The sequence below is a fragment of the Engystomops pustulosus genome, chromosome 6 (assembly GCF_040894005.1).
Source record: "Engystomops pustulosus chromosome 6, aEngPut4.maternal, whole genome shotgun sequence".
Taxonomy (NCBI): domain Eukaryota; kingdom Metazoa; phylum Chordata; class Amphibia; order Anura; family Leptodactylidae; genus Engystomops; species Engystomops pustulosus.
This window is the reverse complement of record NC_092416.1, coordinates 180,249,334-180,265,555: the sequence shown is the minus strand read 5'-3', so window position 1 is coordinate 180,265,555 and position 16,222 is coordinate 180,249,334. Positions and strand designations below refer to the sequence as shown.

Sequence of the window (16,222 nt, the reverse complement as noted above, 5' to 3'; positions counted from 1 at the left end):
AGCTTGCTGACAGTTTCTGGTGTCTTCTTTTGCACATCTCTGCGTCCTTTGCTTATCAGATAGTTGATGTTGTTTACTGGATTTAATAATTATAGTGCAGAGGCGATAAATTAGTTCTCAAAATTAAGTTTTTTTTAAAAAAAAATTTGTCTTCCTACAGCAATATCACTGAGATGATGACCACAGTGTCCTTACAGATTGTAGGGATCATTGAACCTATCATCCAACATGCTGACTGGTTCTTCCCAGGCGGTGAGTGTATGACTACAGGTAACAATGTAGTGCAGTGTCAGGCAGCTGTCTGTAAGCCTGAGGTTTTTGTACTGGTGTTTTCTCCGTAGTCATTTTTTTACATTTTTTTACCAACAGAGATAGAGTTCAACGTGACGGGTAACTACGGCAGCCCCGTACACACCAACCACAACGCCAACTACAGCTCCATGCCCTCTCCGGATATGGATCACTCGGATCGCAAGCAGCACGACCAGGCCAGGCGACCGCTCAGCGTGGCCACCGATAACATGATGCTGGAGTTCTACAAGAAGGATGGGTAGATTTTTTTTTATTATTATTATTTTGCCATTTTTTAAGTGACTTGTATAAATCCTTAGTAGGTAGGTGACTATGGATGACTATTTCTAGCAGAATTATGATTGCAGCTCTGGACGGTTATGTTCATACGCTGATTATTTTATTGTGTTTTTAAAGTTCTTACAATATAATTTAGTTACTGTAACTAAAAATATATTCATAAAATATATTATTTTAAAACGTATTTGAAAACTCTGCCAGTTCCGATCTGGTCTAAAGTTTGGAACTCGTGGAGTTTGCGCCCCCATATTGACTAAGAGACTGGGTACCGGACCGCCGGTCGGGGGAATTTTAAGACTGGCGTTCTAAACGCCAATGTGTTTATGTCACATTAACAGACAGTTAAGATTTACAAAACAAATCATGTTAACACAACGTGTTAACATACTGTTTTGTAAACACAATGTAAACGCCATGTGTGGTCGCACTTATTATATCCTGTCACTGCCAACTCATTAGAAGGTGTCTCTGATACACTGTAACAAGTAGGATTAGATATGGATACATTTCAAGCATACAGCAAGCAGAGGTCTTGAAAAGAAAGTTTTCTTGCGGTATATAAAACCCACCCTGCATTCCAGATCATTAAGCGCTGATTAATAAAGCGGCAGAGACGGAGCTGAAATTTGCTTTCCTGCTTTCTGCCGTCTCTTGCCAAGTATCGAGCGCGGTTGTGCTGGAAACATCGGATCTCGGACCCCCGGCTGGGCGTAGGGGTGGGCACCTTGTGATAGGTCGCCGTGTTGCTAGGACAGTGTTTCATCTCCTTAGAAAAGTTTAGAGTTTATCAAGATGAAAAACAATGCGTTCCCTGCGGAGACGAGTGTTTTGCAGCAGTGTGTTAGGCGAGATGCTGGTGGGTGGCGGCTTACAATCACAGCCACGGTTCTTAGCGGAATGGCTGCTGCTGATACATTGTATACAGGAAATTCTATGTCACCTCTTGCAGGACAGGAGCGCCTTAATAGAGGCTCAAAACATCTGGTATGGTCAGGATCCGAAAATTAGAGGGTGACACATCTCATATCTCTGGGTCTCCGGTCCATGGATAAGGGAGTACAATACGATACACTGTATCATTATTTACTGATATAATAGGAAGAACAGCTCTGGAGCACAAACTGCTGCTATAACAACACTGTAATGGCACTTGTGTTGTTAGTAGCAGCAGGACAAAGAAATATGAATTTATATTCCAGGATTGCAGCTTCTCCAAGTGCACTGGGGGCATATCCTCACACTGCTGTGCTCTGTGCTGTGCAGATCGTGTTAAGTATTGTCCCTGGAGAGATGTGTAATCACACCTTTGTGTATGATGTTAGTAACAGCAGGATTGTGCTATGTATATTTATATTCCAGGATTGTAGCACACTGTTGTGCTATTAACCTGGGTAAGTGGCCCCTTCCCTCTGTTTTCAGTAAAACCTGTTCCAGACTTATAATAGGATGCGACAATAGCCACGCCGGCAGAGGGGCTCAGTAGCAGCTAAATGCAGAGAGTACAGAGCACAGCAGTGTGAGGATATGTCCCCAGTGTGGAGATGTGGAGAAGCTACAATCCTGGAATGTAAATCCATATATCACAGTCCTGCTGCTACTAACAACATATACATAGGTATGATTACAAATCTCTCCCAGGACATTACTTAACACTATCTACAAAGAGCACAGCAGTGTGAGGACACTCCCTAGTGCACTTTGAGAAGCTACAATCCTGGAATATAAATTCAGTACTGTCACAGTCCTGCTGCTACTAACAACATAGGTCTAATTACAGAGCCATTCCCTAGCACCGTCTGCCTTGTAGTACACGCTGACAGGTTCCCTTTCCTTAGATTTCTGACATGTTTTGTAGGCTGAAACATTGTGTTTCTCACATCGGAATGACGTGTAAAACCCGCCAAGACGTTTCCTAGTAATTTGTCCGGTTACCATGGTAATACTACATGTATATATTCTGTATATTCGGGCACAGATTTGAGCTGCTACTAGTCCCCGCTGTCACTGGTTATTACACACACAGGTCCCCATCCGGTTTTGCACATACTGGGGCAGATTTATCAAGCAGTCTGAAAGTCAGAATATTTCCAATTGCCCATGGCAACCAATCACAGCTTCCCTTTAAAATATTCATGAGCACTGGTGAAATGAAAGCTGAGCTGTGATTGGTTGCCATGGGCAACTGGAAATATTCTGACTTTCAGACTACTTGATAAATCTGCCCCTATATGTGTATTTATACTCCACTCACAGCTAGAGCTGAATTCTGACAGGTTCCTGATGAACCGCACATCCTGCACCCCCTGCTGGCTCAGTGTCTGTAGTGCAGACACTATTGTAGCATCGGGTAAGTAAGGTATTTAAGTGACAATCTAGTCTCATCGAGAAGTTGATCGGTGATCGCCCATATAAGAAGAAGGCCCTGTCCTCTCCTCCTGCCCCGTCCCCACTCTAATGTTATCTGTGTTTTTGTCCATGCAGCCTTAGGAAAATTCAGAGGTAAGATGTATCTCCCGGATGTCTTCCCAAAATGCGTGGTGTGTGACTCTGATGTCGCTCCATAGTCCCCCAGGTTCTCCACCATGTGCACATCAATGTTCCATCCTCATCAGTATCTCCTGTGTGTGTGACCCTTCCTTCTCCAAGACCCTCTTAGATCATTGGCCCTTGGTAGCCCTCTGATCACATGGCTACAGAATCCATCGACAGACGGAATGTCAGCCTCGATTATGTTGCGAACCTTCTATTGTTTCGAGTCTTCATCAGTCTGGCAGTGTATCAGTCCGAAAACTATGTTATGTTGATAACTAAGGGTCTGACCAGCCTGACGTCAGATAGTTGGCCTCCTACATTTATGGTAAAGGTAAAATCACACGTGGCGTAAGGCCACTGACAACCCCAATGTTAGACTTGCAACATTTGTCTAAAATTTGCAACCACCAATGGTCCGCTATACCACGTGTGAACTACCCCAGGGTTAGGACAGCCAGTCAAGCCATTGACCCATCGTGGCCTAGTGCGCCGGTCATTGGTGTGTAGACATGTTCCTATTGTTAATGAACTGTTTTCTTGTATATGTTCTATGTTTTTGCCTATTTCCACCATCCTGTGTGTGAAATGTTGGATTTCCATCTGAGGGGCCATTGGGTATAGCACTGAACTTCATGACTATGTATTGCCCCCAACGGGGGGACAGTAGAGAGTGTGTGCTGTGAACAATGGCCTTCAGAGTCCGTCCCAATGCTGATCTATGTAATGTTTTTCTATAGGTGGTTGATGTTCTTCACTGTGATGTATATGTTTTATTTTAACCTTATTTTTGCTTCTGTTTGTCCTCCGTTCTCCTCCTACGGGGGGGATGCCTGTTGTACAGTGTTTTTGGCTCAGTCTCTCTCTTTCTTTAACCTCCCTTGTAGAGATGGTAAGCAGATGTCTTTGTATTCCCCCCATAGCATGGGCGTCAGGGTGATGGACACCTCTTGGGTTGCCCGCCGCGGTTCTTCTTTAGTCCGCAAAGGCCCGTCCACCCCGCCCGCCATTCAGCCCCCTGCTCCTCCTCCGCTCGATACCGCAGCCACTCCTCAGTCACCAAATCCCGACCTGTCTGTAGAGTCTCCCTCCCCCACTCCTCCCAGTAGCGGCTCCCAGCCAGGTCCCGAGAGGACAAGGTAAGATCTCTACCAACCAACATCACCACAGCTTTGCTTTGAGCCCACCCAACCCTCAGTAACGATACCTCCTCTTACCTGAGACCGCTTTTAGGTTATTTTTTGCCTTTCCGCAGTTGTTATGAGCCTTTTTACATCCATTTTGGTCAACATTTACTAAAGTTTTTCCCTTGTTTCTAAATTTAAGGGAAAAATGAATCCTATCCCCCTCCCCATGTATCAATGTCCTTCCTGCAGAAAGTCTTCTGTACATCTAGAAATTGAGTAAAGCATAGCTCAACCTTCAGACGTCATGGAACAGGCTTATTATAGATTACAGTTCAGTCCTCGGGGGGGTGCTGCTTCTAGAACTAGAAAAAAATGATACAATTCTGTATGATACAGCCCCTGCTTGTTCAGTGTCTGCATTGAGCATCCCTGTGAACTGTAGTCATGACTATATTACAGATGGGTGTAGTACAGTGCTGTAATACCATTATATGGCTCCAATAACTACATCTAGTGAGATTTAGTGTGTCTTGGGTGCCTGGATTGAGCTATGCTTTAGGTGGACTACCTAGAGGGCACCCTGGTAATAATATAAGGGTGTATTCAGATGCAGGATTTGTGTTTTGCATCTGAATTTACCCTTGGAGCACCCAAAATCAAGGATCACACACCTTCTGATGATAGGACACGGTGTGTTTGTATTGGATACAGCCATTGGGTTTAGGAGACGGCCATGTTTTCTCCAAACTGACCTCATGGGAGGTCTCTCTGATTCCTTACGACCTAAAAGCGGCCTGCACGATAAGCAAAACCATTCAGCTTTGGCACCGGTGTGGCCCCGGTTTTTTTACGCCTCACTCATCTGCTTTGTGGCTGACTCATGGTCTAACGCTGCTTTACGGCTTCTTTTTAATAATCTATCATTTATTAACATATTAGGCACATATTGGTTTTAGTTCAGGCCCATGCCCACCCCTTTAACAGGTCATATCACCTCATTCATGCCTCACAACTCGAGTATTATTATATTTGTGGTAACTACTAATAGAGCTCTAATAAAGGCATTTTCAAAAAATTTACATCTTGAGGGTTGGCCAAAATCTAAATGGTGGGGGCCCAAAACTCAGTCCCTACATTGACCAACTGTTCTGCACACAGAACCAGAAGCAGTTGGCTTCCAAAACCATAACTACAGTCACATCCCCCATAAATGTCCATTGGAACTACAGCTGCAGTTATGACTTGTGGCCACTACACAAAGCGCGGAGCCAACTGCTTCCCATTGTGTTTTTACATCGGACACAACAGCTGGTCAGTGCTCGGGCCGGGTCCCCACAATTCAAAGAAATGGGCTCCTCCGAACAACATAGTCTATGGATAGTTCCTCTATGAATCCAAATATTTAAGGCTAATTGGAGATCACCCCATATATCTCAGCATGCCATAGTCATGAGAAGGAAGGAACCCTAAAGTGGAGCCCTCACCTCTCCCAAGATGTTTGTTGGGGCAACTACTAATATTTCATGTAGTATATTATAGCGTCGCTCCTCGAAATATATGGGTAAATTGACAAGTGGGTGTTACCCAAAGGTAGGCATGTCCCACACAATACCAGTGGTGATAGGACAGTATCAGACCGTGCAAAGACACGCCCCCATCTGGTAACGCCCATTTGACAATTGACTCAAATTTATTAAGGAGGAACAGAGTAACATAGAATTCTAAGAATATTAATTTATATCACAGTAAATTCAATTATTTACAAAAATACATCAGAAGATGAACAAACAGCCCTGGGATACTCCACCCATGATGGATATTACCCAGATATCTTCATCAGTAGTCAACTGGGCCTTACCAACGATGGACCCGGTATAGCATTGTATATGGAAGCCACAACGCACATAGATGTGAACATAGATGTCAATGAATAGGGGAAGAAGAGTCAAAGCTTGAGTTAGCTCTACTCCCTGCAACTTTATCATGTCCAACATTTCTGATTAGTCCACAACCAAAGAGTTGACAGATCATTTTATGATAGTTGGAGGTCACACACTTGTTCCTATTTACATCTTGAGTTGTTTTCTACATAACAGTATTCATGTAACCTAAAATTAGAGTTCAACCAATTGCACCCTCCTGCAACTTTAACTCTCCTAGCTGTATTTCCACTTTCCTGGATGACAGCAACACTCTACCATTTCCATTGAATAAAGTCGTTGAACAAAAAAATTTTGCATCAGTGATCATATTCACGTTGACTTTACTAATTAATTTTTACTAATTTTTTACTAGTATTTTTCCTGACCTTGAGCCTCATCCTGCCTTTTTACTCCATTTCCTGAGCTGCGTCCACAATTCTTTTGGGCACACATTCTGGCCCTATTTTGTAAGCCGCTACTCATTACCGATATAGAAGTAGAGAAATTTGATCTTGTACGACCTCTGACTGCATAGAAATCCAGCAGAATTATGAATGCAGCTCTGGAGCAGACATGTAATTCCAAGTATTTGCTGAACATTATATGCAGATTTATACTGTGTGATTTGGAGCTATGTTTTTGGAACCGCCATCATCATTTTCTTTCTAACAACCTATCGATTAACCATATATAATCTGATACTTGCAATAGTAACCATTGCCTCAAAATTTGCATATTAAAAAAAATCATAAAAAGAACCCTGCATATGTGCCATGTATCTATGTGTTGTCCGGAAAGTGCACTGCATGTGTCATGACTTTGTTCCATTCGCTCAACTGGAGTCATCTCTGTGTTTGTGAGTGTTGACCGCTTGTCTGTCGCTGACCTTTGACCTGAGGTCGCCTCCGCTCACCCGTTACCTGCAGAGCGAATGGCTTCCTCACCGCCGGCCCCTGCACATCATGCACTCCATGACCACTTTTTTACTCTCTTGTTGGGTTCTTCCATGTACAAATATTTTTGCTCTTGTCTTCTGTTTTCTATTTTTTTATTATTTTATTTTGTTGTTCCTGTGTTCCTTTACCTGCGCCTCTTTCCCCGCCTCCCCTTCCATCGAGCACAGCGGAGATGAGATATCGCCCCAGTGGTCGGATACCTGTTACAACTATCCTTCCCCTGAAGAAGACAGACCCCTATCGTACCCGAGCTCACAGCACCCTACCCTCCATCCTCACCCTCCAAAAGCTCCTCCATCTGCAAAGCCTGACGCCACCTCTACCTTTCGGTGGTCCAGCTACAGCCAAACTTTGCCTCCTTCCCCTCCAAAGCTTGACATAAACTCCAATCCCAAACCTTGCTTCTTACACCTCACTAAGCAAAGCTCCCTGACTGATCCTCACGCTTCTGAGCCTAACGTCTCACCGCTCTACATCAAAACCCCACTCGTCCTAACCAAACCCGACCCATCTGGTCCCCCTAACCTTCCCACTATGTCAGCCTCGCCCCCATGGCTCAGCTGTTCCTGCTCTCGAGACAAGGGAACCAAGCTGACTAGGTAATTCATTACAGGTTTGATATATTGTCATTGTGAAATCTGCAGCTCCGTGGGAAAAGGATGATGCATTGAAAGACTTATCTTAGGGGGGAAAAAAACCAGAGTATACGCATTGCCAGGTAATCATCCAAAGAGCCGAGATGAATTCAGCAGTTTTTGCGGCGGCTTCATTTTAAAGCTGCAGCAAATCCCCTCAAGGGCCTCGTGAGGCTTAAAATATCCACCAAGTATGAAGGAAATAAATTTCTCTGCTAAAGGGACAAAGTGACTCAGCCGCATGAGTCAGTCCCATGAAGACGAATGTCAGGCGCTTATTGTGAAACTAAAAGATTCTCAAAAACGAGCAAAGTTGCAGCATGGCGCTTCGAGGCTTTAGATTGAGGTTACTTAGTTATATGTAAGATGATGAGTTTCAACCGATCTTCCTCTATTAACATCAAGTAGACAAATTGGCCCCAGATACTATTTTTTTATTTCGTAGGAGTCTTTTATTTCGTCTAGTAAGCAGGCCTTTGTGTTTGTTGTTAGTAGCTGCAGGACTGTGAAAAATTCCAGGATTTATATTATTCCAAGATTGGAGCTTCTCCAGGTGCACCAGCGGTGTGTCCTCACACTGCTGCGCTCTTAGCTCTCAGTCATCCCCTCCTCTGTTCTTGTGCCCTGACGTGGTGCTGCAGGGGAATTAAGCACACAATGTGGTGGTATTTTTGATTATTGTAGCTGAGGGTATAAGTATCAGATTGATGTGGGGAGTTTAATAGTTCATGAACGGACCCGATGGTCGGGTTCAGCGTTTTTTCGGGTGGCCGAACATTCCCCCTGGCCAGCCTTAGTCATAGCTAGTTGATGGGGGCGTCAATTTGCCGGATTGGTTGCTTGGCCGCCAATCCGTCAATCTGTCCGTATCTGGCGGCCAAGCAACCAATCCGGCAAATTGACGCCCCCATCAACTAGCTATGACTAAGGCTGGCCAGGGGGAATGTTCGGCCACCCGAAAAAACGCTGAACCCGACCATCAGGTCCGTTCATGAACTATTAAACTCCCCACATCAATCTGATACTTATACCCTCAGCTACAAACTCGAACGCCACACCTTCGGGTCTGCTCATCTCAGTGCAGGATTGAGGTGCTAGCGCCCCACCATTCTGATACTGCTGATCCTGAGAATAGAATAGCTTTTTTCTTGTAGCATCTTATGAATTGTGTATATATATATATATATATATATATATATATATATATATATATATATATTAGGTTCCGATGTACCCACTAGTTGAACATTGTCCGGACACAGTACAGATGCCCTAATGTAAAAGGTATAGTCATTGAATTAGATTATACAATGTACAGGGTAATTTGGGTTCTACTGGCTAATTTGTTATTTGCTGTAGCATATTATCCTATTGGTCTTAATTTGCTACTTTTTATATAAGAAGACTTTTTAGATGGATTATATTAGCAGGATAACTTTCTGCTTATGCTGCTCCAGCTGATGCTCCGCAACCTTGATGGTCTTGTTCAGGATTTAAAAAAATTTAGTAATATTTACCTGTCTCCATTCCATTGCTGCAGCTCTGGACTTGCTTGTTTCAGTTTGTGCACAGAGACCAGGACTGCAGCGCTGGAACAGAGGGAATGAGAATTGAGTATATCTAAAACTTTTTTGTAACCTACAGCTATCCCTTCTGCTGACCACAAGTTTTTTGATCCCGAACAACCCCTGCAAGGAAGTCGGATTTCTTCTCTTGGCCATTAAATTAGGGAATCTGTACTGTGCCCTCTTGAAGCTGAGGGACAAACTGCTAAAGATGAAGTTTTCCCAAACAACCTATAATAAAATTTATTATGTATTAGTAGAAGTAACTTAGTCTAAATCCATTCTGATAGGAAATTCCGATTTTTAGTGTAAGTAGTGTAGATATGATTTGATCATGTATTCTGCAGTTTGGTTCGTCGCACCTCTTTTTACAAAGCTTACGGTTTTATTTTTCAGTACATTGAAAGGAAAGGAGCTTTCTCCTGTATCTGGGCCAAAGGGAAGTCCTAGCACTGGTCATATGGTCTCCGCAGGCGGAATGGGGCTGAACCAGCTATCAACAGAGCAGAGTCCTCATTCCCTTAGGAAAGGTACATTTCGATTGCAACTTGGTAGGTAGTGGCAGAAGAGGATGGTCCTCTCCTTGCCGCTCTTATAGACACTCTTGCCATTGTGATTGGACACTTGATGACCTCCTATAACATCTTTTTTTTCTCTGTCCATAGTGTCTAAGAAACTAGCACCTGTTCCACCCAAAATCACGTACACACAGACAGGGGCAGTGTCAGATCAGTCAACGGGTCAACCTTCTCCCGTCAGTCTTTCCCCAACCCCTCCTAGCACCCCATCCCCCTATGGACTCAACTACCAAGGTTCCCTTGCTTTGACGCCGAGCCTGGCGTCTCCTCCACCGGTGACCAGCACTTTAACAAAATCCCGTCCTACTCCTAAACCAAGACAGAGACCCTCACTTCCCCCTCCACAACCTCCCACAAGTCAGTCTGCTTCCAGCCCTCAGTCTTCAGAGAACAGTCTCTTAGATGGCCTGTCTCCAGGAGATAGTATGTCTACAGGTAAGTAGTCCTTGTTGGCATGTGTGTCTCCCAGTATAAAAAAAAAAAAAAAAATCACAACCTTGTTTTATATTTAAGGGAGAAAATTAAAAATAATGCCAACTTTTTGAGTTAGTTTTATAAAAAATATTTTTTAAAAAGCCAATTTATTTTACTGTCCATCTCCCACCAACAAATAGAACTAAGAGTTTCTGTTTTTGTTTTTTTTTTTGTTCTTTTTTATGTTGTGTTCCCTCTGTCTCCCCCTCGTTCTCCCTTCCCGTTTCCTCGCAGCCGTTTGACGTGAGTGGCGCTGTGTTGGATATGTGTGAGGGGGAATCTCCTGGTAAGCTGGAGCTCCAACCGTTTCACACCCACCTAGACCATATGCTACCAGTAGTCTTGAGCAACCAAAATGTAACTATCAAACATTCCACACCTTGTCATTACATCTTCTCTAGAACTCTCACGGATCATCATAACTTCATGATTTTTTTGTTTTCTGCCTCAACAGTAAAGTAAGCTCCAACTTTTGGTACTACGTCACAGTTTAAATTTACATATAATGTTGAGTTACGTGTTGCCTTATACTCCAGTCACAACTAAAGCAAAATTCTAAGTCTGGTGACTTCTAAGAAAATATGGTGACTATACACATGGGATGAAAGTCAGAGTCGTACCAGCCAATGATCTAAGGAGTGGTTGTCCCAACTCTCCACCAATGACATATGTCGAAAGAAAGTTGGATCGGACATGGATGAGACTGGACTATAAGAACACTCAAAAACAGTCAAAAAATATATATATTACACTAATAAATCTCAATAAAAGATTCTCAACAAAAAGGTATAGTTTCTAGGTAAAATATTTCTTGCCCCTCACAAGTATCTTATGGGGCTGTTGTTAGAGGGCATTTTTCCATAAAAAAAACGTAGAAAGCCCCTTATAATCGGATTTGGTTGCCCATCACTGCTACACTTGCCTTTATCCCATCAGTCAATGCTTCTACACATAGCTGTCGCAATGAGAGTCCTGATAATTTTTTTTTTCCCTTAAAAGTTTTTGAAAATGAACATGCAATCTACCGGCCATATCACTGTGATCTCACGGTCATACGTGGCACATGCTATGCACTCCGGCATGTTCATTTTCAGGAGAACTTGCCAAAGCTGACCCTGTATGTTAAATTTAATTTGCCTTTGTTTCCTTTGGGGGGGGATGCCTATTTTTGGAAAGTTTTTATATGGACCCCTGACGGCTATATGTACAACCCCAGCACTAACTCTCCCACTGGCGGCAGCCTTCGCATGAGTCTGCAAGCCCAAAAATTTGCATGGCTTGGTCTCTCGTATCGCCTGTTTTATAAAAGGCCACCAATGTAAGGACCCTATTGGGATGATCTGTAACGTTCTACCCCTTGTTTCCAGATGTTTTGGTCGTTCCGTTGGTTGTTGAAGGCTTTGTGTAGTTAGCCGTGTCGGTGAGATGTCTGGGTCTTTTTTGCCGTTGTGTTGGTTGTAAAATCAATCGTACTTTGTGGTGGTGTTGGTTTGAAGACAAATTAGCTGTGATATACAGTATGTAGAGAATAGAAAAACTTGGCGGTCAATTTTCAAAAACTGAGCCACCTGTCTTGTGTGTAGATTAGATCTATTAGATGAAGGCGTGGAGCACTGATGAGCTTTAGAAGAATTCGGACATGTTTTTTTCCTAATTTTGGAAGAGTCTTTTTATAGAAATTTCTGGACATTCATGCTTGGTATAATCTGACTTAAATTTTATTTTAGATTTTTTTTTTAAAAAAACCCCTCCAAATGAGTGCAAACACTTGGATGGGAATGAGGAGTAGCATGGGCGTGTGCCATTGCATATGGCATCACCTGTCCAAGAAGAAGCGGCAGCGCATGTCTCTACAAATGGATGATCAGCGATAGAACCTGGTTTGCTCTTTAATTACTTATCCTAAGAATGGCTCCTCAATATCATAGCTCCAAAAAATTCCTTTAAACGTGGTCCCTGTTCTATTTGCTATTTCCATGTATGTGCCTTCTTGATAGCCGTGTGCACTGTGCCTACAGCTTGATCAAGCTTCAGGGGCATTTAGTCCAAAAAAAATAAACAAAAATCACTTGCCAAAAATTTTTGATCAGGTCTAATTTGAACCAATAAGAAAGACCCTTGTTTTTTTTTGGTTTATTTTTTAAATTCAGCATAATATTGAAGGAATCCATTCATAGTATGATAGGAGATTAGCTTGAATGAAGACTTGGGTCTATCAAGTCCAAACAATCACAGGGGCTCATTTACTAAGGGTCCGAATCGCGCATTTTCGTCGGGCTTCCCGAATATTTCCGATTTGCGCTGAATTGCCCCAGGATTTTGGTGCACGCGATTGGATTGTGGTGCATCGGCGCTGGCTTTCACGCAACAGAAATCAGGGGGTGCGGCCGTCGGAAAACCCGACGGATTCGGAAAAACCGTGGAATAAAAAAAAAAAATTGGTGTCGCAAGAATAGCGCTCACATACACCAGGAAGAAGCAGGTGAACTCCGGCGGACCTCGGCACAGCAGCAACACCTAGTGGATATTGGGCGCACAGACCTTAGTGAATCCCGGCAAGCTCCGAATCAACGTCGGACAACGCGCCGTGGGATCGCGAATGTACCGGGTAAGTAAATGAGCCCCACAGTGTTGATATAGAGGAAGACAAAAATCCCATAAGGCTACATGTACAATTTCCGAGCCACATGCAACAGACAATGTGCTGTTGCTTGTGGTCCGTAGGACATTGACGGGTGAGCACCGTTCATTTCACCAACGTTCATTGAAGATCGTTACTACGACCTGCTCTACGACGGCACAGTTCACGGTGCGGTAAGATACATGTCTGTGCACAGTAGAAGTCAATTTACCATTTGCACCGCACATTTACATTTGTAGATGGGTAGATGAGAAGGTGTAGATTTGTTGTACCGTGGCAGGTGGTAAAGATGGAAATTCAACTCAAAATACTCAAGGCCGTTCACCCTTGGACATTGCTTTATCCATCGTAATCACGTAAAATAAAAAATACTTACATCCAAAAAACAAACAAATATGTATATACTTATACGTAATATCCCCCATTGCTTTCCAGATATCATCCATTTTGACATTCCATCTATTCTCATTGAAATCGATACTGCCTTGAAACGTGATGCCATGAAACAGGAACAACAGAGGCGCGCCGCCGAAGGCAGGACGGAATCGGATGAGGAATCGGAGAGCACAGCCCTCTGACATTGAGCTCAACGTGTGCCCACCACGATCAACAGCCAAACTTGTGCCAATCTGTAAATGAGCCCCGGTCTGGTGTTAACAGGGGGTGCCTTTGTTAAAGGATATTTATCTATCTATTTTTCTTTAGGTAGGCCTGACCACAATCGGGCCTTGAATATTTCTTCAACTCTTAAAAAAAAAAACACCTAATTTGGAAAATATTTTTAAAAAATCGTCCATTTCTATGACAAGTCAATGTTGAAACCCTACAAACACATAATATCCTTGGATCTTCTAAGCTGGAGTGATTATATTTTTTATTTTTCATAAATTGTGGCTGATCTTAGACCCTTAACGGTCCTTGTAGAGTAAGAATAATACTTTCCTTCTAAATGCTGCAGTGTATGGCTGTGATCCGTTATTGCCTTGAGTATGTACTACGTGGAGAGTGATTTATGTTTTGTAGTTGAGATATTTATGGTTCATGGGGGGTTTTTGGTGCTTATTTTCATTTTGAGGTTTCAAAAAAAAAAATTTCGAAAACTCCTTAAAATTTTACAAAAGAAGGTTCAAAAATGGAACATTTCAAAAATGGAATCGTGAAATATTAGATCTTATTTCATACACTTGCATATTTTAAAACCTGCCTAAAATTATTTCTCCAAATGAAAAATCCTCAGCCTCTATAGAGATAAAAGAGGATCTTTTAGCCCCTCCCCCAATGCCAACTCTTTGCTTTATGGCATCAGGGGCAGTTGGAATTTTTTTCAAGTCCTCAACGATCCCAAAAAAATTGTGACATCAAGTTTTGGCCTCCGATATGCAAATTAGGCTGGCGACCGTCACAGGGGAAGTTATAAATTGTTGGATCCGCCCACCCCCAGGACCACCCCTCTGACAGGAAAGAGCCTATTGGGAAATTAAAGTAGTATCCCAGATAATTGTTCAGAAATAGTGGTTGCTGGAATTGATGGAGATGCAAAAAGTTGTAGTTGGGGAAATGGTGAAAGTTCCTAATAACAAATAAATTAATTTTTTAACTTTTGGAACATAGTTGTTTTTGTTCATTTTAGTATTTATTTAGAATGTTTCTTATTTGAATTTCATTTTTAAAGTTTTTAGAATTTTCCTTAATTTTTCGGGTGAAAAGGAATTAAAAAAATCTATAAAATTCAATAAAAGTATTCAATAAAAGTCATAAATTTACTACCATTTTAATTAAAACCGTCAACATTAGTGCCAAATTATTTATTAGAATTTTTTTTTACGATTTTCAAAAGTAAATCTGAAAATAATTAGATTCAATTTAACTAAAAATATACTAATTTTAAAGAGTTTGTTTTCATTATTTTAATTGCCTCATTATTTAATTTTTTTTCATTTTGTAATTATTTTTTTTTTAAATCCTAGTTTAATTATGATTAATTGAAAACATCCATACCCACATAAACACACGGAACTAACTTTCAAAAACTTTTTTGACCCATTTAACGGCGGGATAAAATGACACCCCCTTTATACCAGAGAATAAATCTGCTGCCTGTACATATTTTAAATGACAGATTACCTAAAAAATATTTATCCTTAATATATATACGATTAATTCTAATCATCTTTTGTGGTTTCTACGGGCCCGTTGATGAGTTTCATTGAAGAAGAAAAAAATATTTTCTAAAAATAAAAAAATTCTCTATATATATATATATAGATATCTATGGAAAAAATTGCTATATGATTTTTTTTTTTTTTTTTTTTTTTTTTTTAGCTTGTGTATGCGTGAGTGTATGAGGTAAGGTGTTACTGGTCTATTATAGGAAAGCTTATGGTGTTGGATTATGTATATATGTATTTGTTATCTATAGAAGATTCTAATGTATAATTGTAAAGAAAGATAAAATACTCCCCTTACCCGGCTGTAAATAATAGAAAAAGTCCATCGTCCCTTCTCTCATCTCCGATTTTATATATATTTTTCCTGTCACGCCTAAAATGTTTACATTTTATCTTAAGCAATGGTCGAAAAAAATATATAGAAGACCCTGTGGTTTTTTTTTATTTTTTTTTTTATTATTATTTCTTTGCGAACAAACTTTTGCCAAAATTTGGTAAAGTTTGTTTCTAAAGGTAATTGTGAATTTGCCTCTTTGAACAAAAATAAATATTTAAAAAATTGTGAATTCTCCCGCACTGTTTCCTTCCTCCATCCGACCCTCAACCTAGACTTACGAGAAGAGAATTTTTTTTTTTTCTTCATCCTCAAAAATATAGACAATATTCTGGTGGAATCTATGAAGACAATTCAATATAATAAAAGTGAAAAAAAAAGTGGACACCAATGTTACAATAAAACGGGAGAAACCATGAAATATTGGTTGAATTTGGAATTTTGGGGATTTTTTTTTTTTTTCCATTTTGAAATAAAATATTCAGTCGCCCCTGTATGTGTTACCTATGGAGGTTCCTATGCACAATTCTCTCACCTGGCACCATGTTTATTTGTGTAAAATCGTTTCGTTGTACAGAACTACCAACCATGTATGCAACACGTCTAAGGAAACACCCAAGACTCTGCCGGAAATATCACGTCAACTCTTTTTGGTATTTCATCGCGGACAGTCTCCGGATTTCACGTTGGGGCGACAGCCTT

At 41.4% G+C, this 16,222-nt stretch overlaps 1 protein-coding gene across 6 annotated transcripts in view; it reads left to right on the top strand.

Annotated features, from left to right (window-relative positions):
* ARHGAP44 (Rho GTPase activating protein 44) overlaps positions 1 to 14,111 on the top strand; it is a 106,111-nt gene extending 92,000 nt beyond the window's left edge. For 2 of the 6 annotated variants that reach the window (XM_072112635.1, XM_072112638.1), the window contains exons 15-22: positions 161 to 252; positions 370 to 550; positions 3,073 to 3,090; positions 4,044 to 4,259; positions 7,293 to 7,724; positions 9,722 to 9,855; positions 9,991 to 10,338; positions 13,454 to 14,111. In XM_072112635.1, the coding sequence (XP_071968736.1) occupies positions 161 to 252; positions 370 to 550; positions 3,073 to 3,090; positions 4,044 to 4,259; positions 7,293 to 7,724; positions 9,722 to 9,855; positions 9,991 to 10,338; positions 13,454 to 13,596 (1,564 nt within the window). In that variant the 3' untranslated portion in view covers positions 13,597 to 14,111. Of the gene's footprint in view, positions 1 to 160; positions 253 to 369; positions 551 to 3,072; positions 3,091 to 4,043; positions 4,260 to 7,292; positions 7,725 to 9,721; positions 9,856 to 9,990; positions 10,339 to 10,611; positions 10,664 to 13,453 lie in introns of all 6 variants that reach the window. The other 4 variants (XM_072112637.1, XM_072112636.1, XM_072112639.1 and 1 more) reach the window with 4 other exon arrangements.
* The last annotated feature ends 2,111 nt before the right edge of the window (positions 14,112 to 16,222 follow it).